Genomic DNA, 23,006 nt, shown 5'->3' with positions numbered 1-23,006 from the left:
GGAGCTTTGCTATCCAACAAAGTTCTTATAAGAAGTACATTAAGGAACATAAAGCCAAGCACGAAAAGCCTCAGATACTGAATTTACAGCTAATGAAAGAGTGTTTATAGATGGGGCCTGTAAGAGTTGTATAATGGAAGTCATTGAATAGGTTTGTCTGGAAAAGAAAACATTGACAATGTCAATTCTCTGCCAGTTCCACTGCCAGACTGACAAAGGGAGTGGGAACTTGTTTTTCCAGCTCAAGAAAAGAGCTTTGAATGGTTTTCATTAATACTGCCTGTGAATACCAATATTTCCAACAGATGAAACTTGGATTTCAGACCAAAGAACTGGTGCAGTGTTGCTGCAGTGTGGCTGTATGTCAGAATATGAGAGGGGAAAAAGATACAACAAAATACAATTTTGTTAAGTGTAAGAAACAGTGAAGACCTCAGCTGTGATGTGAAGTGTTGTGATACCTGAAACAGGGGAAGCAACCAGAGCCCATATGCTGCCTATGGCAAGGGAGTGCAGCAGGGAGGTACAGAACTTTCCCCACTTTTCTGTGTCTCAGTCACCTCTGCACAATTTGGTTCTGGTGATCCATTGTGAATGGCACTTCTGACTTGCATTCATTTCACTGAGAAGTGCAGCTTGAATCACTGCCATTGTCACCAAATCCTTTTCAGGTTAGAATTTAGTGACTTTTTGTACTGCAGAGTGCTCTAGTTGATCTCTGGAACAGGGCTTTGAACCAGGGTGATGTTTGCTCTCCTGAGACACAGTATCTGTATTTTTCTTAGAGAAAGCCAAACCCACAGTCGTGAGGGCCTGATTGGGTTTGACAGTCTGGACTTTTGGTACCTATTACGGAGTGCAGGAATGATCTGGACCTAATGCTGGAGATAAAGCAACTTTTGGGTTGTGAGTTATTTGTGCTTTTCAGTCAAAATTATGGCTATTTTATGAGGCTGCTTCAGGAGGACAAGTCATGTCTCTCTGCTGGCAAACACAGGTCTGGAAGAAACATAAAAACATAAGCCCTTGTACTGCAAAGAAATTCTTTGGGACCTCAGAGCACATTCAGACACAATTCCTAGAGCCATTTCAAATATTTCTTAGTCATGCCAAGGAGATTGCTCTGCCAAAATCCATATGAAACATCTGATCACAAGGCCCATTTTGTGCATTAGTTGCCTTCAGAAGTTGTAAGCAAACAGCTCCTGAAAGCCATATATGGACTAAGGAATCTCACCCTGGGTTTCCAGAGGGTTTTATATTCTTTTGTAGATGTCCACCATGGACCTCAGTGTTCATCTTGGTAGTGCCTGGGACTGGACAGAATTAATTGAAAGAATATTTTCTTTGATTTCAATTATTAGACATATAATGTCAACATATAGGGGGAAAGATATTGAATGTCACAGTATTAAATTCTTGGTCATAAAGATGTACAAAATATTCTCAAGATGCAACATCACCAATGTAAAGAACTGTAATGTTTTGGATGTGCCACTTTTTCCTCTGCAGTTACAAATTTTCCTAAAATCTGGCTTTATTATTTATGACTTTGTTATTCCTCTTACAAGTCAGGTTTATAAGTCATTCTGCCCTTGATATCTCTCAAATACAGAAACTTAACAAAACTCCTGTTTAAATAACCTGAAGTTTCTGTGAGCAAAACTGCTGAAATCTAGCTCCTAATCTGCACCATATGTTGGCATGTTTCTTTCTTGGAGATGACATTTTGCTTTGCTTCCAGTAGATAACATTTCTTTTACAGAAAAATACCCTGATGAGAGGCTAGAGGCAGACTGATGGATCAGGGATGGGTCTATTTAAGGGTCACCATCTTCCCCAACTGCTTGTCACACTGAGACTTCTCAAAAGGCTTTGCATTTTTAACATCCTTTGGAAAATTCTCCAGTTGCAAAAACAGCTGGGTGGCTATTAAAACTACAATGTATTTAGAACTGATCTTCCAGAAATAACTCTGTACATTATGGTAGATCACCAGCATGTTAATGTTTAGGATGGTTCCTGTGAGGTGAGAGAGTTGGGAAAAGTGACATCAGTTGGTATCTCCGACAGTAATTTATTCTCTTAGCAGCTCTCATTTAACCATTTGCTACTGACTGAATCTGGTATTGTATCATTAAATAGTAGTTTGTCTGTAACACAGCTGATGGATTTGATGTTCAGTGTGAACAAGAAGATGCACAGGGGACAGTCCCTGAATGTGAGGCCGGGATTTCTGGCACTGGGGGCAGTAACCGGTCTCTGGGAAGTTTCCCTCTCCCCTTTTTCCAGCGAGGCAATTTCTGTGCACTCACGAGCGCACAGCGGTCGCTCCCCCTGCGCTGCCTCCGTGAAATGCTCTCCGGCAGCTTGAAGAAAAGCAAAAATTCCACAAAACTCACGGGACGTTCAATAGGGCCGAGAATTTTAGAAGAAGACGCGTGATGCCGCGCCAGCGGACATGTGGGTTTGTTTGCTGCTGCAGCTGACAGAGCGTTACCAACACCGTAAATCATTCGGGTTTGACACGGTCCGGGACAGTTCGTGGAAACCCTTCCACGCTGGGACAGCGCGGCCGCCGGTTATGAAAGGCCTTACAAAACCCGTTACAAAAGCACTTACAAAACCACTCACAAACCCCGCGGGCCCGCCCGGGCGGTGTCACCCCCGCGCCGCCCGCGGTGATGTCACACCGCCGCCGGTTACGTCACCGGGCTCCCTGCGCCCCCTGCTGGCCGGCCGCGGGAACTGCGGCGTGACGTCATCCGTCACCTGCGGCCGCGCTGACGTCATCGGTCAGCCGAGGCCCCGCCGCACCCGGCGGGACGGCCCGGGCGGGCTGGGCCGTGTGAGCCGCGTGTGAGCGCCGGCCCGAACCGAGCCGGGTTCACAGACACCCACACGGACACTCGAGTTTCCGACACGGCGGCCGGCCCTTTCCCTTCCCGCCCGCGGGCTGCGCTGCCCGCGCCCCGCCTTGCCCGGACCGCGCCGGGCCGGCCCCGTGACGTCACGGCGGCGCGGCGCGGCGATTGGCGGGCGCGGCCGGCGTGCCCCGCGCAGGCGCGCGGTGGCGGCGGCAGAACCGGGGCGGCAGTGCCGGCAGTGCCGGCCCGCGGTGCCGAGCGGCGGCTGCGGGGGAAGTGGCCCGGCCCGGCCCCGCCGCCGACATGAAGATCTGGACCTCGGAGCACGTGTTCGAGTGAGCGGGGCCGGGCCGGGCCGGGCTGGGCAGGGCCGGGCCGGGCAGGGCAGGGCCGGGCGGGGGGGGCGGCGGGGCCGGACTCGGGCACGGCGGGGCTTCTCCGGGCCGGGGGCTGCGGTGGCTGCGCCTCCCCGGTGCCGCCCGCCCGCCCCGCGGGTGCTCCGCGCCCCCGCCCCGCCCCGCTCCGCGGCCGCGGCCTCCCGTGACCTTCCTTGCGCGTCCTTGCGGGCCCGGGGTCACGGCCCGCGGGGAAGGCTCCGGGACCTCGGCAGGGGCTGTACCTGTGCGGGGCTGTACCTGTGTGCTGTGGACGTGTGCACGGACCCATCGCTGTGTCGGCGCTGCTCAGGGCTGTAGTGCTGCCCTCGCCTTCTAGGGGCAGTGCTGAGCGAAGCACACTGAGGCCCTTCATGGTGTTGGGGCTCAAGTGCTCCATAGGACCTCTCTTAAAAATAATCCGAGGGAAATACTCGTTAGAGGAGAGTAACAACTTAATAAATCAATGCAGTATTACTGAAATCTGGATGAAGCACAGTGTTTAACATTATGTCACAAGGAAACGTTCTTATCAAGTTATAATATAATATGACACCAGATTAATGAGGTGTGTTGTATGTTTGACTTGCATGTGGCACTGTCCAGTCTATGAAATAGAGGTGTTTCTCTAGGAAGGATATGTGTAGGGTTGAGAAGCGGAAATGGAACTGCTTTAAAGACATAAATCAAGTGATATGTGTCATTCAGTTTTAATAGAAACCCTGTTAAAACCGAAGGTGTACAACTTTGTGTCCTGCCTCTGTTTTGTCAGCCACCCCTGGGAAACTGTGACCACAGCTGCCATGAGGAAATATCCAAATCCCATGAACCCCAGCGTGGTTGGAGTCGATGTCCTGGACAGAACGTGGATCCCAGTGGGAAGCTGCACAGCCACAGGCTCCTGAGCACAGAGTGGGGAATTCCCTCCATTGTGAAATCGGTGAGGATTTCATCACAGAGCCAGAAAGGGATCCCTGCAGGGAAGGGAAGCTCGTGAGCCAGGTGTTGTAATAGACGTGTATCATTTCATAACTTTAATGGTTTAAAAATACAAGCATTAATGTATCAGGAAGGCTCAAGAGCAGTACACATAGTGACTTCCCAATAGCCAGAGACTGCCTGGATCTAAGATTGCTTCCACTGGGAGGATTAATCTACCTCAACTCAAGAGTTTTCTTTTAAGTTAAACCCTAATTCTGTTGTCTTGGTGTCTGTTCAATGCAATTATCACTACTTACACATTTAAAGGCAGGAAAAATTGCATAATTAATCCCATCTATGTTTGCCTGTCCTCCAGCTCATTGGCACCTGCAGAACAAGGACATATGTTCAGGAGCACTCAGTTGTTGACCCTGTGAAAAAAACAATGGAGCTTAAATCCTGTAATGTAAGTAGCTGTGTTTGTGCAACTGCAATGGATTACAGGGTATAACAGCACCTTGTGCATTTGAAAAGGAAAGTCATCTTAAAAATAACTTGAAAATTGCATTAGAACAATACAAGTGAAAGGTTTAAGTAATGTGATTACAGGTGACCAGTTCTGTTTTTCAGGAAGGAGCTTCTAGGCTTTTGGAATTTGTCAGGACTGAAGCATCTGAACATACTGATGAGCAGGACAGGAGGAGTTTTGGGGGTGGGGGTGGTATTAAAAAGAACTTTTTTAAAGCCACTTGGTGTGTGTACACTGTGACTGTTTCCTAATGGTGTAACACTTTGCCCTCTGTACTACTCCATCTGTCTGATCCCACTGTGGAAATGTTCTTATAAATGTGGTAGCTAGTAAACGATCCAGAAAAAATTAAGAGAAATAGATCAGCAAATGCTGAACTTGGAGATTTCTCTGTCTTGTTCTACAACCCTATACTCGGAGGAAAAGTGTAATGTTTAAATGCAATATAAGCATTAGTTTTGAAACTGCAGTTTTATTTGCTTATTCCCTTTAATATGTGTATCAAGGGGTGATCCTGTCTATTGTTCTATAGATTTCATTTACAAACCTCGTGTCAGTAGATGAGAGGCTTGTTTACAAACCACACCCTCATGAGCCACACAAGTAAGTACCTCTCTGCTCTAAGATTGCTCTGAAGTAGTACAGCCTTTGCTTTAAAAATTTCCATGGTTTCCCTTGAACAGAAGATGAGGTTTACATGGCCTCTGTTATGGTAACTTTAAAAAAGGATTAAATGGACTGTCATTTCCTCCAGTGGCACTGCTTCTGCAGAGCACCACTGGGACACTTCGGGTCATGCTGTAAAGGAGCCCAGTTCAGCTGTTCAGGGGTGTCCTGTCTGTAACTGAGTTTGTACATCTGCAGTTTCCAGCCCCTGTTTCTGATCTCTCCGTCAGCCTGAGCAGAGACTGTGCACTAGAATGCACATTTATCTGCCTTTAGTCATTAATTTTGGAGGTTTGTGTTTTGGTAGTTGATTGAGTTTTTTTAAGGCAAATTTAGAGCTTACTGAGTCTGTACTGCTGGAAGCAGTGATAACTGAAGGATCATTCTAGGGATTCTGACATAGGAGTTTTTTCCTCTCATGACTGTCAGAAATGTTAAATCCCTCTTGTTGAAGGGAATGTTTTTTAATACTGTTTTCCTAGTATTCCAGATCTTGTGTTTCCACTCTTAATGTCCTGCTGCTAAAGATGGAAATGGCTGAGTGCCACAAAGGAACACTTGGACTTAGTGGGCACTCTTGGCTTTTATTTTATGAGTAGAAGCATAAACCAGTTCTGTGTTACACAACCAGGCTGGTGAGGAAATGCATTTTTCTGGGGAGGAGTGAATTGCTTTCAGCAGTGCATTCTTTTTTAAACTACTCTGAATAATTCAGTTTCCTGCTCTCTGTTTCAGAACCATTCTGACACAAGAAGCAATAATATCTGTCAAAGGTGTCAGTCTCAGCAGTTACCTAGAAGGGCTAATGGCAAACACAATTTCTTCTAATGCTAAAAAAGTAAGTATGATTTTTGTGTAAAATATGTTAACACTGGCTGAATGTCAAAGGGAATAAAAGCCTCTATTTTACTTTTTGCCTTTGTCAGCAGTCTTAGGAAAGGGCCTTTACTGCAGAGTAAGTGCTGACTGCATGCTCAGTGTGGTGAACTTCTTCCTCTTTTTCCTCTTGTGAATGAAGATAATAAATTATTTTTGTCAAAGGTCTCTGAATCCTCACCAGAGAAAACATCTGCACTCACTTGACAGTCTGGCACTGTCATTCTTATGCTGCCCTCTTGATGCCATCTATTAGTTTTTGCTGCTGAAAAAGGATGTACATCCAGGCAGATCTGAAGTAGTTCTGTGGGAGTAATGAATGACATGTTGTTTTAATTGAGAGTCTGTCCTGTAGGAATCCAAAGGTGTCTTGAGTTCAGCCTCAAGCACAATAAAACAACCTGGATAAAAGGGCTTTTGTGGATCATAATGTGAGCACTGCTGACCTAACGGATTGTTTTCATGAAATGTAAGGCAGAACATGTTCCTGCAGTACTCCAGTTATTGACATAAAAAATACCAGAGGCATGTATTTCTGTACCTTTTCTTTTGTCATTTCCAGTAAGACAGGACCTAACCAATTTACTTCTTTACTAAGATTTATGCTAAACTTTTCTTTAACTGCAGGGCCGGGAAGCATTGGAATGGGTAATTAAAAGGCTGAATGCTGAAATTGAAGAGTTTGCAGCTTCAGCAAGAGGAACCATGAGGAACTCCATGGCAGCAGCAGCGTTTGTAGAGAAATGATAGTACTTATACCTGTATCACTAACGAGGCTTAACGATCTGCAGCTTCTCTCCAAGCCTAAATACATGTATCCTTTGTTATTTAAAGGCATACCTGTGTGTTAGGCACAATACAAATTTAATTTGGAGAAAAGCTGAATTCTTACTAAGGCTGAGGTTCAAAGGCTATTTAATATATTGGGTCAGCTGGACCGAATTTCGGTTACAGATGAAGAAATAATTTTCAAGTTTAGTTCCTGTATTTACATGAACACTAACTTAGAATGTTTGCAGATATGAAATAGCCTCACTTAGTGATGAGGCTGCACATGGTGGAGGACACTGGCATGTTAGGCTGATTTCTGTGGAACTTTTATTTTGTATGTGACTCCTGGACTACCTCTTTTGGGACCAAGCCCAAAATTAAGCAGAATGGTTGTTCCAGCATTGTTCTGTTTGTTGATTTTTGACAGTTGTGTGACACAACTCGGTTTAACAGAAAGCTTATTACTTGATGCTTGAAATACAAAAGAATGTACAAAATATTTTTGATAAGCTTTTTAACTTGTTTAATGGGGTGAACTAATATGGTACTCAAATTATTTTTCAGTCAGTGTAGGTAAAACATCAAATTGTCTCTTACCTACCAAGACCTACCTTCTGTTCCTAAATGCAACATTAATGAGCTGGGCATGCAGTACCTTAAAATAAAATTTTACCTTTAACTTCTATAAGTATCTCCATTTCTAAAAGCTTATTAAATAAAGGGGTACAATAAGCATAGAGCCTTAAAATCTTGCAAGCTGCTACAATAGTAGGTGTTCACTTCAAAGAACCAATTAAAGACAAAAACCCCCTTGTGAATTTAGCTAAAGAGAACCTAAACATAAAAGGAAGTAATATTTAACAATATACGTATTAATCTGATCACACTCCAAAGATAACGTGCTACATCAACTGAATATTGTGCTGTCCTTTAATTTAAACAGTGTTCTGAGTTCCAGATTAATTTTCTCACAGCACAAGACTCTTTGTGTTCTCAAGGGTTTCATTTAATCTTCTGCAGTTCTTGGTACTCGTTGTATGTTCTTGGTACTGTCACCAGTCATTTGCTGCAGGAACTTAAAGGTCAGACCTTGCCATCCTTCCTTACATCGTGTGCCAGTGTGCTGGTAGTGCTGGTGACCTCAGCAGGGACTCTGTCCCGTGAGGCTCCTTCAGTGCGACAGAAAAATGCAAAGGCACAGCCCTGAATTAGCTGATGGTGGTATCTTGGTGCCAGAGGCTTTTCCTGGAAATTTGATTCTAATCTTACAAGTGATTTCAAGACTCCCTCTTAGCCTTTAAGAAGTGTAATGTCACCTGTCCCAGCATATTTTATTTTGCATGCCATTTCTGTTATATCAGATTGCCTATTGAGTAGTGTCTGCTGTGTAGAGAACCAGAGGTTATTTTCAGTGGTAATCACACAAGAACACATTCTTCTGTAAGGTTTGTGTTGGGGGACGAAAACAGGTATATAGATAAATAACTTTTAAAAATTTAACTATTCTAAATATTTTTCTAAAATGAAATTATTTGAGACTACTTTACTAAATTAAAGTCATTGAGGTTTGCCATGCTTTTACAGATTATTACAAGTGAAATAGCATTTCAATTTTTAAAGTATATGTGAAACTTCTGCAAAACTGTACCATCATTTCTGATAAAAATGCTTTGCTTGAAACTCCTTTTACATGTTTGGTTAGCCATTACCATCAGCTGATTTTTTAAAAGTTTTTTCTTTTCCAAATTTTTCTGCACTAAGGGCTGCATAGTATGAACTCAGTTTGGCCCTGCACTGAAAAAAAACTTAAATGTTTAATTTCTTGCAGGCATTCAACAACTTCTTGAAAGATAATAATTTTCTTTCTTCTATTTTATTTATGTGCCTGCATTCTCATTCTGTCAGAGTATGGCTTTCTGTACGTGGCGCTTTTTAAATAAAATTTTATTTGAATTGTGACTAGTTCCTGAAACTTTCTGGTCTATTTGGGTTTTATAATTACGAGGTGAGTAATCTGAAATAAGTGGGGTGAAGGTGAAGAAATACTCTGGAGTGAGTGGCTTCTTTTATTGAAATGCATATCCTGAAATGGACATTCACAGCTGCACATTTTTTACTTCTTAATAACTCTGCTTTTCTGCAAATCCGACACATTAACTGGTGACCACATTTCACAGTTTGCTGTGGAAAATCTTTCCATCCTGTGGAAAGATTTTCAGTCTACTTGGACTGAGATCTGTGTTCAAATTCCCTGTGAGGAATGGGGGATGCTATGGATGAGTGCACCAGTGAGAGTGACCTAAGGCAGTGCAGAGAACCTGTGGGTTCTGGGGTTGGAAGGAATGGAGGAGGTGGTGGGTAAGAAAGGATCTACAGCTGGAGGGACAAAACTGAAGGATCAGGAGGAAAGAAGTGTGGGTGGGGGGGAAGGGGAAGGAACACGAGGAGCAGAAAGGGCAGAGGTGGAAGAATATGGGGTGAATAAATCAGTGGTGTGATCTCTGATCCATCCCTCCCGACCAATGGGTGTCAGCACCTGTTCAGTCACACAGCAGTTAACTGGAAATGTAAAGTTGTTTGCTTTGGAAAAAAGCAGAAAAAACTTGAACCACCATTTCCTACAACATTGCTGATGTGTCTGTTGTGGTCTCTACTTGCAGTTAAACTGTGCAGTCTAGCACGTTTCCAATAAATGCTAAGTAAACCTAAGCACCCATTTTCTAGTAATTGGAACCTTTTCAAGCTGCTGACCCTGACAGATGGTGGGTTCAAAGGGAAGGTCAGCAGTCTGTGCAGGTTCACGTTTATGGAAGAATTGAAGAGTGCTGATAAAGAGCCCTTGTGTGGAAGCACTGAGTCACTTCAGAATTCTTCCATTTCTGAAGGTGAAGGTTTTTCTTTTACTTGCACAGGACCTGTTATTTTCTTTCTTCGGTAATTGGACAGCTTTGCTTTATTTGTTGCTCTAGAACTAAATTATTCTAAAGGTAAGTTTACATGTTACAACTGAGCTGAGCTAATTGCTTACCTTCATAAAAGGAGACAATGCTGTGTTTGCCATCCCTCTTGCCTGGCTGTGCTGTCCTACTTCTTCCCTTGGTCGTCACAGCCTTTGTTGACCCAAGTCAGCTTGTTGAGCCAAAAAAACGTGACCATGAGAAGTGCTACGGTCTTTGTGCAGCCACCAGCAAGCACGGTGAGATGCTGAAAGAGGAGAAATGTAGGAAGCTATTGGGTGGGCTGAAATTATATTGCCTCTGCAATGTGTATTACAATAATTTCATATTGCATCTACTAGAGAGAGTATTTGATGTTATTTTAACAGTAAAAATTATAGCTCTGTAACAGTACCATTGTTAAGTTAAAGTCTTCCTTCTCAGACATGTATATTACAAAAAGTTCAGCACACAATGGCTTTTACGCATTTTCTCCAGAACAGTCTGACAGTCCTTTAATCAAAAAGTTTAAAAACAATGAACTAAAAAAATAGTATCAGCTAGATAATATACATATAGTCCAGCTAAATATATCAGCTAGAATATAATGTAATGACCAGCATATGTGGTATTTTCCTAATCATATACTCCATCCTTTTAACACCAAATTAAATGAAACAATTGCCCTTGCTGTGAACTTTGATGTGCCTAGAGCCTGTTCAACTTGTAGACTCCTTGCTAAGAAGTTTGTTTTCTAATATGGCAAGTAGCAACATTTGAGTGAGTTCTTGTAAACAGTTTTTTGGGGGCCCATTAATGTCACCTGGGTGGTTTTTAAACTTTTATTCAATGGTAGCATCAACTGTGGACAAAATGTCTTACGTTATCATGCTATTCTGTCATAACCACATTTAAAAAGTAGCATAGCCAACACAAGTCAATAAACACATTAAAAGAGGAAGTAATGGACAAGATTCTTAAAACTTGAGTGTACCTGAATTCTGCTCTGCAGATCCTGGGTCCCTCCACAGCCTATTTATGACAGATTTTGTAGAATGGACAGCTGAGAACTTGGATGACACTGCAAAATTACTTTTGCTTTGAATCCAGGTGTCCAAAAGTTAAAAAATAATATCTTCATCTGCTTCATCAACTAACCTCCAAAATATTGTCCTGTTGTAGGAAACAGCACAGAACTGCAACTTTACCTTAAGATTAGAGCTGACTTCAGGGTATGTTTTCTGCTGATGCTCTGTGCAGAGTGCTGTGCTTGGCCAGGAGATTTACCAGGAGATGACCCGCATTGTCATCAGCATGGCATGAATTCCAGTGGCTGTGGAACAGATTAGGGTCATCAGCAGAGAGAACAGCAGAGCTTTACCAGCACAGCCCAGTATGGCTTACCCAGGCAGAGAAAGAAGATAAACCCACAGCTACCCAAGGTAGGAAATGTTATTACTGACCTGTACATTTTATACAATGGTGACCATAATTCCATGTTTCTTCACAGTGTTGTTTCATAGGAAAAAGTGCAATAGCTGTGTCTTTTTCAATGGAGACAGAGGGAACACAGTGAAGAGATTATGGGATTTATAGTCTGTTGGACACCGGCTTTTTGTTGTATTGTAATTTGCCTTTTGTTTAAATATTTGTTCTCCCCTATAAAATGCACTTGAGAAACTTCTGAGATTAAAGATAGTCACAAAATTACAGTGGTCTTAGATAGAAAGGGATTTTTAAGGGCTTAATTATTTTTATGTTTCATTGAGAATACAGGGCAGCAAGCAAACTTGAAATTTCATCATAAACTATGCATGTTTAGAAAAATTCATTTGGTTTGCCTGTTGATCTATAAACATCGTACCCTTGAAAGAATTGCAACGTTTCCGCAGGAGCTGTAAAATTACAGAAGCATTATCAATAAATATTAAATGTACTCAAGAACTTTTTGGGGCCTCATCTTTGGTACCTAAGCTGCGTTTGTTTTGGGTTTTTTTAAGTTTGGTAATTTTAATGTTTGCATCGTAAGACAGGGTTCAACTTCAGCCCCTGTTCAGCAGACACCTGCTCCAGTTAAGAGGTGACCTCGGTGGGAGTGCAGCCGTGGTGATTATGTTAAATCCATTACCCACGTATCTGGACACTGCTTGTGTAATAACAGGGGCAGAGCTGGGCTGTGTTCACCTGAGGAGCTGCAGCTTTCTGAGGGAGCACTTTGGGCCATAAAATATGGCTGTGATGACTGAGAAACTTCCTGTGCTTTCCTGTGCCCACAGAGACACAGAGACACCAGCGGGTTTCAGCTCCGCTTTGCAGCACAGTCTGGAGACGAGAGAAAGCAGCTGTGGATCAGCCTCTTGACCTACTCATACTATAATTAGATGCACCTTTATGAACCGAAATATAAGCTGTTCCCTTTTTAATCGTATGTCTGTTTTCCATCACAGTTTCTCTTTAGGATATTTTCATTAAACAAATCAAAAATTACTGTTATTTTATTGGTTTTATGTCCAGATTTATTTTCATAAAATCAAAGAAACAAAATACGACCTCTTTTTATCTGAAAAATAAGTAGACCTAGAAATGTGTGTCTCTTGGACACAGAATCAGTTTAGCATACTGCTGGCTTACAAAAACAATCCTGCACATGCTGTGCAGAAAAATACTGTTTTCTTTGCCAGTTTCGTTACAATCATCAGGAATATCCATATTTTTTAGTTGATGTTATGAATCAAAAGGAAATAATCCCTCATATCTTTATAGTCAGAGGCCCAGTTTGACTTGCTGCCCTTTATAACTGTGTATTTGTTTAAAATCTTTCTCCACAGCCAGTAAGCAGTCTCAGATCTGAGTATCCTGTGGTATTTGGAAAAGAAAAGCTAAAGTGTTTTAATTTCCATTCTCTTACATAACTATTATTTTATTCCAGACCTTCAGGACAGGGAGATGGCATTTGACAGGAGGGTATTCTTTATCAGGCTGTCAAAGATGCTAAAATCTGGTTGAAGAAGGACAGACATGTCAGGACAGAAGAACATTTGCTCCTGCCCTGGTTCCCTGGGAAGGAGCAATGCTCTCAGTAAGTGTCTGAGCTCTTATTACTGGAGCTTTTCTGCACCAAAAGAGAAACGACTAAGAGACCTAACTAAGCACACAGGTTAAATCTTTATTTTTAAAATAAAATCATTTGGGGTCATGCTGTCTCTTTGTTTTGTTTTGGTGTGTTAAGAGAGACCTTTAGTTTAAAATACTCCTGATTTAACAGCAGTCATGTTCCTTGGCTTTTCAGTATCATCTCTTCAACATACCTGGACCTACTTGGTCTCACTATTTTGGCCTCCCTGGACCCCTTCAGTGTCAAGACTTCAGCCTCCTGGGAACTCTTTAAAATCCCCTTTTCAGATTCTCTGGATTTATCCAGTCTGAGCTCTTCATCCTCTGTTGAGTTCTCCAGTCTCACTTCATCGTCTCTGGACCTTTCAAGTCTCCCATCTTCAGCCTCCTCAGATTTCTCCAGTATCTCCTCTTCAATCTCGTTAGAGCTCTCCAGTCTCACCTCTTCAGATTCCTGGGAGCGCTCCAGTTTCTCCTCTTCCATTTCACTGGACCTATCAAGTCTCACTTCATCAGGCTCTCTGGATCAATCTGGTGACAGTTCTTCCATCTCCTTAGATCTCTCAAGTGTCACCTCTATATCCTCCACAGATTTCTCCAGTCCTACTACTTCACTCTCTCTAGACCTCTCCACTCATACGTCTTCGTCCTCCACGGATGTTTCCAGTCACACCTCCTCAGCTTCCTTGAACTTTTCCTGTACAATCCCTCCATCCTCACCAGGCATCTCAGAGAACAGCTCCTCGACCTCTTCAGAGTCACTAGACCTCACTGATTTTAACTATTTCCTGTTTCAGCGCTCCTCTGAATTGTCCTCATCGACCTCTCAGGATGTTTCCAATCTCATCTCTACACCCTTTCTGGATGTCTCCAATCTCACCTTTCAGGATGCTTCTACCCTCACTTCCCCAGTTTCTATGGACATGTCTAATCTCACACCCTTAGTTCCCCCAGACCTATCCACGCTCACATTCCTGGATGTTGCTAATCGCAACGCTTCAGCTTCCCTTGATCTCTGCATCTAACCCCCCTAACACATCCCCTCTCCCTGCAACCTCTCTCTGTCTTTCTGAACTCTCCTCCTTTATGTGCTCTCTCCTAAGTTCTCTCTCTGAAAATTCCTATCTGAGGAAATTTTAGGGCTTTCCAAACATCTCCTGGCATCTGAACAGAACTGGGCATGGAAACAGGTCGTACAGATCTATGCTGGTGCCTTGTAACAGCTGCATAAACACCAATATATATTCTGGATTTTTTGTAGAGCACAGTTTCTGTCCCTGATCTGATTTCCAGTCTGCCTCAGCATGGCTGGTACCACTGCCAAAGGTTAAACTTTTTCAATTCATGCCGAATTTTTATCTGTCAGGACCAACAAACAGTAAATAGAGCTGAATGTGCAAATAATAGCATATCTCCATTATGGGTTAGTCATATATCTCCATTATGGATTTAAATCTGACTTAATTTCACAGAATTGCAGGTAGAGGCATTTCACAGAGAGGTACAGAGAGAGAAGATAATTGTGGAGAAAAAAGCAGGTGAGAGACAGGAGGTAGGGAGAGGACTCAGAGAAGGTGTGGGGCAGGAACAGAGGGACACAGAGCTGGAAGAAAAATGTCCAACACTGCTATTTTGGCCCGGGGTGCCCATGAGGCTTAAAATAATCTTACTGCTAATTATTTTACCTATCAAATCATCAGATGTTGCCATTAAAGCAGCATTTATATTTAACATCCCCTTTATCAATATATGTAAGTACTGCAGTTACCTGTCTTGCATCCAGTGTGCTGCTTAGGTAGCAGAGGGCGGCTTCCCTTTGGTGCTGTCTTGTATCTTTTTGTTGTCACTGCTGTAGTTGGGGTTTAGAAACCAAAATATGTTCCCTTTCAATATCATAACACTGGCACCTTTCTGGGCTAAAAAGGCAGAAACATATTTGTCATGGCAAGTATTTTTTCATTGATTTAATTTTTGCAAGTTGGAAAACCTTGTTCCAGTATGCCATGTCTGTCTCAAAATTAGGATAATTATGACTCATACAAAAATAAATAAGGAAATAAGTGCATGAAATAAAAATTATTTTCTGCCTCCTTTACACTAGTTGTTTCTTTAAAATTAAGTATGAACACTTGCAAGACATGAATTTAAGAAATTAACCCCAAATTCAGTAGGAGCAGATATGTTTAGCAGTTTAAAAAAAACAAAAATCACAGGTTATTGGTCCAGATCTTACTGTCATATGCTGTCCTGCAGAAAGGCTGGAAGATATTTGGTGAAGAGTTGTTCTTTTTGTTCTGGTAACTCTGTCCTGACCATGTGTGGTTTGTTTATTGTAATGGTTCTGGACTAAATGAGATCTCTTAATAAAGTTGAAAGTTACCCTGTGCTTTAAAAATGGTTTGTCTCTGGACCGAAGGAAGCAAGAGAAGAGGTATGCAAAAGTGCAAGGATTTATTAAAAACCCAAGTCCTTAACTCCTTAATTATTTAAATGAACATTAGGTTAGGACCAAATTGATCCTTATCAAACATCATTAGAGTCTTGTAATAACTTTTTGCTTACTATATATGGAAAATTGTCTATTTTTCCATTGTGTCAACAGCTGACAATAGTTTCTAGTTTACTATGTCATCTTTTATGGATTTGTTTAGAGCAAATGACTGGATACGATTTCAGCTGTTTGCAGAGTCTTACATCCAGAGGAACCCCACGGCAAGGCACCGTGTCCAAAGGGGTAAAAAACCCTCCAAATTGAAGCTAGTCTGCTTAAAAAAAAAAAAAAAAAAAATCTAACATTGGCTCCACATGCCTGTAAATCGTTTTCTTTTAGCGTTTCATCTAGAAATGGCACAGAGGGGTAAGTAATGACAACTGATTTAAGCTGCACAAAACATCCCTTTAACCACTTGCTTGGATTCTTAGATTTCAACGGGACTGCTGAGGAACGAGTTAATCTGTAACTAACACAAGCGCTGGATAACTAGCCATTTGCCTCACAGAAGACTTGTGTTTTAATTTCTGTCCTTTACTTAATTGACGTGTGCTGTGTTTCTGGCGAATTACCGTCCCTGAACCACGGAACCCCACATATTCACTCCCGTGATTCTGGACAGCGAGGCCACACCTGGAGGCGAAGCCGGGACCTTCCCAAACCGGGATGCCCACACGCCTTTCCCAGGCAGCTTTACCGGGCTGAGCTGTGAGACTTAAGGGCGACACCGCCATGGCCCCGCCCACCTCCCCCTCAGGGCCGCGGGTCCGCCCGGCTCGAGGAGAAGGGGCGGGGCGCCCCGGGCGGAAAGGGCGGGAGTCGAGCGCCGCAGACGGGCCCTCTGATTGGCCAATTGAGGGGCGCGGGGGCGGTCCCCTCGCGCTGATTGGCCGGCGGGCCCGTCCCGGCGGCGCGCGCTGACCTTGCCCAGAGGAGCCGCAGCCATGGTGGCGTATTGGCGACAGGCCGGGCTCAGGTACCGCTGTCGCGACAGCACCGCGACAACGCCGCGGCTGTGGGGGCGAGGGGCTGCCGGGCAGGGAGGGCTGGCGCGGTCACAGCGGTGCCGCTGCGCGGGGAAAAGCGGGTTTGGGGGCAGGGGAAAGGCGGCTTTGGGGCCGGGAGGATGCGGGTTTGGGGCCGGGGGAAAGGAGGGCTCGGGTCTGACCCCGCTCTGTCCCCTCATCCCCAGTTACATCCGGTACTCGCAGATCTGCGCCCAGGCCGTGCGGGCCGCCATGAAGCCGCAGTACAAAGCGGAGGCGGAGAGGGCGGCGGTGGCCACGGTGAAAACGGTGAAGCCCAAAAAGGAGTGAAATGTGAGTGGGTGAGGCGGGCCGGGTGCGTGGTTGGAGCTTTGTCGCGCGGGAGAGTGATGGTCTGTCACTGCTGAGTACATTAGTCCTCGCTGTTTGGGGAGAATCAGCTCCGACCTTCAGGCACGGAACTGAGGGGGTTGGGACTGTCAGTGTCCTGATTACGTGTGGGGTGAGAAACGGCTTAATCGCATTAGTGCAGTGGAGTGAGGTGTTCTGTCCAGCAAGCCCTGCTTTTGGGGGTTTGGTCAGGCTTTTTATGGGCTCACACAGAACAGCTGGGGCTCTGTAGTGATGCCCACAGGTTTCCATAGTGATGTGCACTGGTCTCTAGTGATGTTCAACTTTCATATTTCCTAAGCCAGCAGACAACTTCTCTGAACTGCTGTTTCCCCTTCCCCTGATGAGCTGGCTTTTAAGTTGTCTGTTGTTGGTGAAAGACAGATGGTACTTGTACCTTTATTCATGGCATTGCATAAATCACAAGCAGCTGAAGTGTCTTCTGTTCTGAATAGAACAGCTTCTGTTCCTGATCTGAAATTAAATATTATTACCTTTTGTTTCTAGTGTACCTTATACATATTCTTGATTCAAATAACTTGAATTACTTTATATATGCTCTCGTAGGAACTGATCTGCGGTGAATAACAGCAAACTGCAGAGCTGTAGGAAAGCTCAAGACTCTGCAGCCTGATGTCATCACATGAACTGTAAAACTTGCCTCTGTATGTAAATCAGTATGCTAATAAATGTAATGGCTGAATGTGTGCAAAGTGTCATTCCTCTTGAAACAAAGTTCTCCATTTTGCAGAGACATTTATTTTTCACTTATGTTAAAATAAAGGACTGTTTTTATCACAGTCTAACATTCAGTAGCAACAGCTGTTTATTCTTAAGGCAAATCTCTTGTTGGGTTTCATGCCGATATTTCAGGTACGTAAATGACTGAGAGATTTAATTGTTTAAAACTTTTCTGCCTGCTACATTTTAATTATTGGTTTGGAAAAAAGTTTTCTTCCCTAAAATCTCTGTCAGCAGAGAATATAGGGATATAATTTCAGTGATTAAAAGGACCTCTGATGGCTGTATCTGATGGAAGAGGCACACTGTTGGCTTTAAGGGAGGGACATCCCAGTCCCAGTAGGGATGGAGGGTGACACTCCACCTGCTCTTGGCTGTGGGGCAAAGTTATCCTTTCATGTGGTTTGGGGGAAGTGTTGGCATGTTCCTGCTGTGTGTCTTCACATTGTCCCACTGCAGAGGAGGAACTGCAGCTTAGAATGGGATTCAGGGTCATTCCCTTACACTGAGCTCAAACATGAAGCATTACTCTTCAGAGTACAATAAACTTTCACTTCCAAGAGTATAATAAAACAAGCTCCCATTTTTTTCTGTAATTCAAAGTTAGTCCTTGCAAGAATAATTTTTTTTTTCTGTCAAATGTTTCAAGTATAAAAAATATCTTACAGAATGGTATATATTTTTTATTAAGAGAATATTATAAATACAACGTTAAGTAGAAGGCTGTGGCAAGAAACTTTTTTTCCTGAAGGCAAAATATAGTTTTGATTTAGTGATTGCCCTGGAACTTACATCTAACAAGCTACCAACCATTCTATCCTTTTTGTTGTTCTGAATGTTAGGGAAAAATTTACAGTAGTTAGTACACAGGATTAAAAAAATACCACACCAAAACTTTTACAGTGTCACAACTTTGTGTGCTAATGTAACTCAACCTATAGTTTAAAACAGAAATAAACCACACCATGATAATGAATACAAGCTCTGCAATAATTTAAGCCAGCAATGTGAAAGAACTATTAAAAGTACTTAAAAAAAAAAAAGAAAGAATGTACATATTCAGTCTTTTGCCCCATCTTGTTTCTTCTGCCCTACCCCTGCAACTCAAGTTGCTGAACTTGTCTGCAGGTCTACATCAGTCTGTGGAGTGATAATAAAACAGACACTGCCTTTCCAGACCTTACAGATATGTACATGTTCCTAAAACAGTTACAAGTTCACAATCAAAACAGGCACTGTGTTTACCTGAGAATAAATAAATGTGATGAGTTGACAGCGTATTTTGCTGTTGCTTATAATCCTGATATATATGTACACAGGCACAGTGGCTGTATAGTACATTCAGTATCTGGTGATTATATACTAAAAGTGAATACATTTACAAGACAGGCTGTTAGGAGACAACCTGTCTCCTTTTTGGGAGCGATTCAGTGTCAACAGTTGGTTAGGAGAGTAAAGCAGAGCTGCCATTAATTTCAAAAGCACTGTGTTGTAAAATTGGAGCTATTTGGCAAATGCAGAGAAAAGTTCTGAAGAAATGTCTAATTTTTGGCTACTGCTTTGTCTTTAGTGAATGTCAACAGGCTTATTCAGAGTGTTTTGATATTGTTTTTACGCTGCTTCCTTTTCTGGGCTCGCTTCCACTTCCACCTCTTCGAATTCCTCCACATCTGCAGTGGCATCCTGGTACTGCTGGTACTCAGACACGAGGTCATTGGTGTTGCCTTCTGCTTCAGAAAACTCCATTTCATCCATACCTTCCCCAGTGTACCAATGGAGAAAAGCTTTCCTTCTGAACATGGCTGAGAACTGTTCGGAGACGCGGATGAAGAGCTCCTGGATGGCCGTGTTGTTGCCGATGAAGGTCGCTGCCATCTTCAGGCCTCGCGGGGGGATGTCACACACGGCCACCTTGACATTATTGGGGATCCACTCCACGAAGTAGGAGCTGTTCTTGGTCTGCACAGACAGCAACTGCTCGTCCACCTCCCTGGTGGACATCCTGCCCCTGAAGATGCAGGCCACGGTCAGGTAGCGCCCGCGGCGAGGGTCGCACGCTGCCATCATGTTGCGTGCGTCGAACATCTGCTGCGTGAGCTCTGGCACGGTGAGGGCTCTGTACATCTGGCTCCCCCGAGCTGTCAGTGGGGCAAAGCCTGGCATGAAGAAGTGCAGGCGAGGGAAGGGCACCATGTTAACAGCCAGCTTCCGCAGGTCCGCGTTCAGCTGGCCGGGGAAGCGGAGCGAGGTGGTGACACCGCTCATCGTTAGGGACACCAAGTGGTTGAGGTCACCGTAGGTGGGATTGGTGAGCTTTAAAGTTCTGAAGCATATGTCGTATAGAGCTTCATTGTCAATGCAGAAGGTTTCATCTGTGTTCTCTATGAGCTGGTGGATGGAGAGGATGGCGTTGTACGGCTCCACGACCGTGTCGGATACTTTGGGTGAAGGCACAACACTGAAGGTGTTCATAATCCTGTCGGGGTATTCCTCCCTGATTTTGTTGATGAGAAGCGTGCCCATACCTGAGCCTGTACCACCACCAAGAGAATGGATCAGCTGGAACCCCTGAAGGCAGTCACAGCTCTCACACTCGTTCCTGACCACATCCATGACGTTCTCAATCAGTTCAGCACCTTCTGTGTAATGGCCTTTGGCCCAGTTGTTTCCAGCACCTGAATTACCTGTAAACAGAATTACAGAAAGAACAGCCACAAAGTTAACAAGAGACTTTTTAAAGGCTACAACAAAAGTAGATCAAAGCCCATTTTGGGCCAGTTGACTCCAGTTAGTTTACTGGCAGCATGATGTACATACCATGAATAAAGTTGTCGGGTCGGAAGAGGGGGCCTATTTTGCTGGACCGTACACTGTCCATCGTACCGGGCTCCAGGTCCACCAGGATGGAACGGGGCACGAATTTATGGGCTGGAACAAAACAAAGTGAATGCAAATGATTGCTGTTAGAGGTCAAAGAGACAGCCTTATGATCTGCTCTGAAAAGTCCAATCCACCTGTAGTGGTTGAGGTTTTTTTGAGGGGTTTTTAATTACAAATTGCTCTGCCAACACCTGACAGTGCTGAGCACTCACAGAAAGCCTCGTTGAAGTACACATTAATCCGCTCCAGCTGCAGGGGTGAATCCCCACGGTAGTTTCCAGCAATGTCAATCCCATGTTCATCACCAAGCACCTCCCAGAACTGGAAAAGGAATGATGTACAACACACTTAACAAAGATTGATTTATTTTCAGCACACTCTCCTGCTGCTTTCGTGTTGCTCTCATCCCTGATGGGAACTGTGCCTGAAGCAGGGGATGTTTTGCCATTTATTTATTAGATCAGAGCAGGGATCCTCCTCTCCTCCTCCCCAAATAAGTTCAAGAGAAAAGTTTAGTAGGCTATTTATACTGCTTAGCTATCACCCATGCACTAATAGGTGAAGGCCCTCAATTTGTTCCCTTTATAGTAAAAAAAAAACATAAAATAGTGTAAATAACACAGGTAGTAGTTGGTATGAGCTTAATAAAGAGAGTCATGGAGGTGGATTGTGGAGGGTTGCTTTGAGTCCTGTCATGCACAAGTGTGACTGTGGCACGGCAAAGCTGCACAGGCAAACTTGTACATGAGCAAGGCTTTCCACGAACAGCTGCTGGTCCTAAATGCCCTATCTTGACGCTCATATGTCTTGTGCTGGGGCTCTTATCTGGAGAGCAGCCCCAGCAGTTTTCATGTAGACACACCCACCCACTGTAATGACCAGGCTACTTTAATATTAAAGGTCTGCTGGGTCAGCATCCAGTCTCGTTTTGAGTGTCCAGATACATCATTTCCAACATGTGCATGGGGGGTGTGTTCTTTTCTACAGGTCTTAATAGACCTAAGCAGTTTGCAGGTCAAAGCCAACAAAAAAACCACCTTTCACCTCTCACACTGGCTGCATTCAAACTAGCTGGGTCTAACATGACATTCCCTGGCCATCCACAGCTTCATGTTCCATTAAAAGAAATCAAGGTGAGATTTGTGGGAGCAAGAAATGGAGGAAGAACACAACAGAGCAATCCCTGATAATTTTTTTTACTACTTCCTACTCATAAATAAATAAAAAGATGAACATCACAGAGCAGAAGCAATGGTGATTTTTTTTTTTTCTCCTAGCATAGAAAGTCAGCAATAGTGACTTCTCTCTAAGTAACAGATTTGGAGTGTTTGAACTACACAAAAATGCTCCAAATTACTTCTGCCTGTCACAGGAGGCCACTTTGTGTCACTCAGAAAAAACTACCTGGTCACTGATAGCACAGGTCATCCTGTTGATTAATAAGATCCCATATGATCCGTAAGGACCCTTCCAACCCAAAGCATTCTATGATATTAATAAATATAATGTGGCAGTTACTGCTGCATGGCTGAGCTAAAGTACTGGAATCACAACTTTGCAGCCCTTGAATTACTGGCTCCACCACTTGTCCCAGTATTTTGCAGACTAGATTAGTTCCCTTGGGAATATAAATCCCAGAAGGAATGCTCTGGAGCACCTGTAATCACTGTGCCATGGTTATTGCAGATGAACATTAAGCTTTGCATGAGGAGCAAGCCCGTCTTTTGCCTTTCATACCAAAATACTCATCTTCCCTGCTAGCATGCCATTGAATTCCCAAAAGTCCCCATGGCTGGGGATGATGTTTGATGATGTTTGACCCATTACCACTGACTGAGGAGCAATGTTGAAAGGAGACCTTACCTTGGCTCCAATTTGGTTCCCGCATTGCCCAATCTGAAGATGCACAATTTCACGCATTTTGTGGAGCTCGGACCTGCTGGTGGCCACAACCTCTCACAGGTTCTCCAGTTGCAGTCCCCAGAACAAGCCCTCTTTCTGCTGCACTATCAGCTACACCCAGCACAGCCCATCCCAAGGGGCCTTTTTATATCAGAGGGACTGTCACTCAGCCAGAAGGGGAGTAGCCAACTCCTCAGGCTGCTCAGCATTTCACAAGGAGGCAAAATGCCTGTTTACTGCCTGGGGACAAAAAGCACAGGTGCTTTTCTGATTGCCTTGGAAAGGAATATTGTCACATGCACCCCCTCACAATTAATTCCAGATCTCTGCAGCAGTGTGATGCATGCATTTATGTGCACATTCTATTTGTGTTTCATTATTTGATGTTATACACAATATATATACAAATATATGTGCATATGTAGAGATTACAGCCAAAAATGAGTGATCTTAATTTATTAAGCACATGTGCTTCTGCCACATAATTTAAATTTTAGCATCATAGGAGTCATACAGGACACCACCCATATTTAAACCAGCGTGAGCAGTAGCTTCCTATAAC

At 43.6% G+C, this 23,006-nt stretch overlaps 3 protein-coding genes across 3 annotated transcripts; 2 read left to right on the top strand and 1 right to left on the bottom strand.

Annotated features, from left to right (window-relative positions):
* The first annotated feature begins 3,170 nt into the window (after positions 1–3,170).
* Positions 3,171–8,976, top strand: PRELID3B (PRELI domain containing 3B). The gene is given in 7 exon segments (XM_017815269.1): positions 3,171–3,202; positions 4,014–4,102; positions 4,105–4,181; positions 4,539–4,628; positions 5,224–5,294; positions 6,093–6,195; positions 6,861–8,976. Coding segments are annotated over 7 exon segments (582 nt in total). The 3' UTR covers positions 6,981–8,976.
* Positions 8,977–16,414: 7,438 nt separating this feature from the next.
* Positions 16,415–17,628, top strand: ATP5E (ATP synthase, H+ transporting, mitochondrial F1 complex, epsilon subunit). The gene is made up of 3 exons (XM_017815270.1): positions 16,415–16,521; positions 16,738–16,864; positions 17,489–17,628. The coding sequence occupies exons 1-2, from the start codon at positions 16,490–16,492 to the stop codon at positions 16,859–16,861; spliced, it is 156 nt and encodes a 51-aa protein (XP_017670759.1). The 5' UTR covers positions 16,415–16,489; the 3' UTR covers positions 16,862–16,864; positions 17,489–17,628.
* Positions 17,629–18,324: 696 nt separating this feature from the next.
* Positions 18,325–22,802, bottom strand: TUBB1 (tubulin beta 1 class VI). The gene is made up of 4 exons (XM_017815268.1): positions 22,406–22,802; positions 20,755–20,863; positions 20,480–20,590; positions 18,325–20,346 (listed from the first exon to the last, which is right to left on the bottom strand). The coding sequence occupies exons 1-4, from the start codon at positions 22,460–22,462 to the stop codon at positions 19,274–19,276; spliced, it is 1,350 nt and encodes a 449-aa protein (XP_017670757.1). The 5' UTR covers positions 22,463–22,802; the 3' UTR covers positions 18,325–19,273.
* Between the last annotated feature and the right edge of the window lie 204 nt (positions 22,803–23,006).

Source organism: Lepidothrix coronata, unplaced genomic scaffold, assembly GCF_001604755.1.
Source record: "Lepidothrix coronata isolate B3197 unplaced genomic scaffold, Lepidothrix_coronata-1.0 Scaffold49, whole genome shotgun sequence".
In the NCBI taxonomy this organism is placed as follows: domain Eukaryota; kingdom Metazoa; phylum Chordata; class Aves; order Passeriformes; family Pipridae; genus Lepidothrix; species Lepidothrix coronata.
Note: the sequence above shows the minus strand (reverse complement) of the source record. Positions and strands in the feature narration are given on the sequence as shown.

Coding starts and splice junctions, on each gene's coding strand:
- TUBB1 (XM_017815268.1), bottom strand. CDS start 22,462: ATGCGTGAAATTGTGCATCTTCAGATTGGGCAATGCGGGAACCAAATT. Junction 20,591..20,754: donor GTACTTCAACGAGGCTTTCT/GTGAGTGCTCAG, acceptor GTTTTGTTCCAG/CCCATAAATTCGTGCCCCGT. Junction 20,347..20,479: donor ACCCGACAACTTTATTCATG/GTATGTACATCA, acceptor TTCTGTTTACAG/GTAATTCAGGTGCTGGAAAC.
- ATP5E (XM_017815270.1), top strand. CDS start 16,490: ATGGTGGCGTATTGGCGACAGGCCGGGCTCAG. Junction 16,522..16,737: donor TGGCGACAGGCCGGGCTCAG/GTACCGCTGTCG, acceptor CCTCATCCCCAG/TTACATCCGGTACTCGCAGA.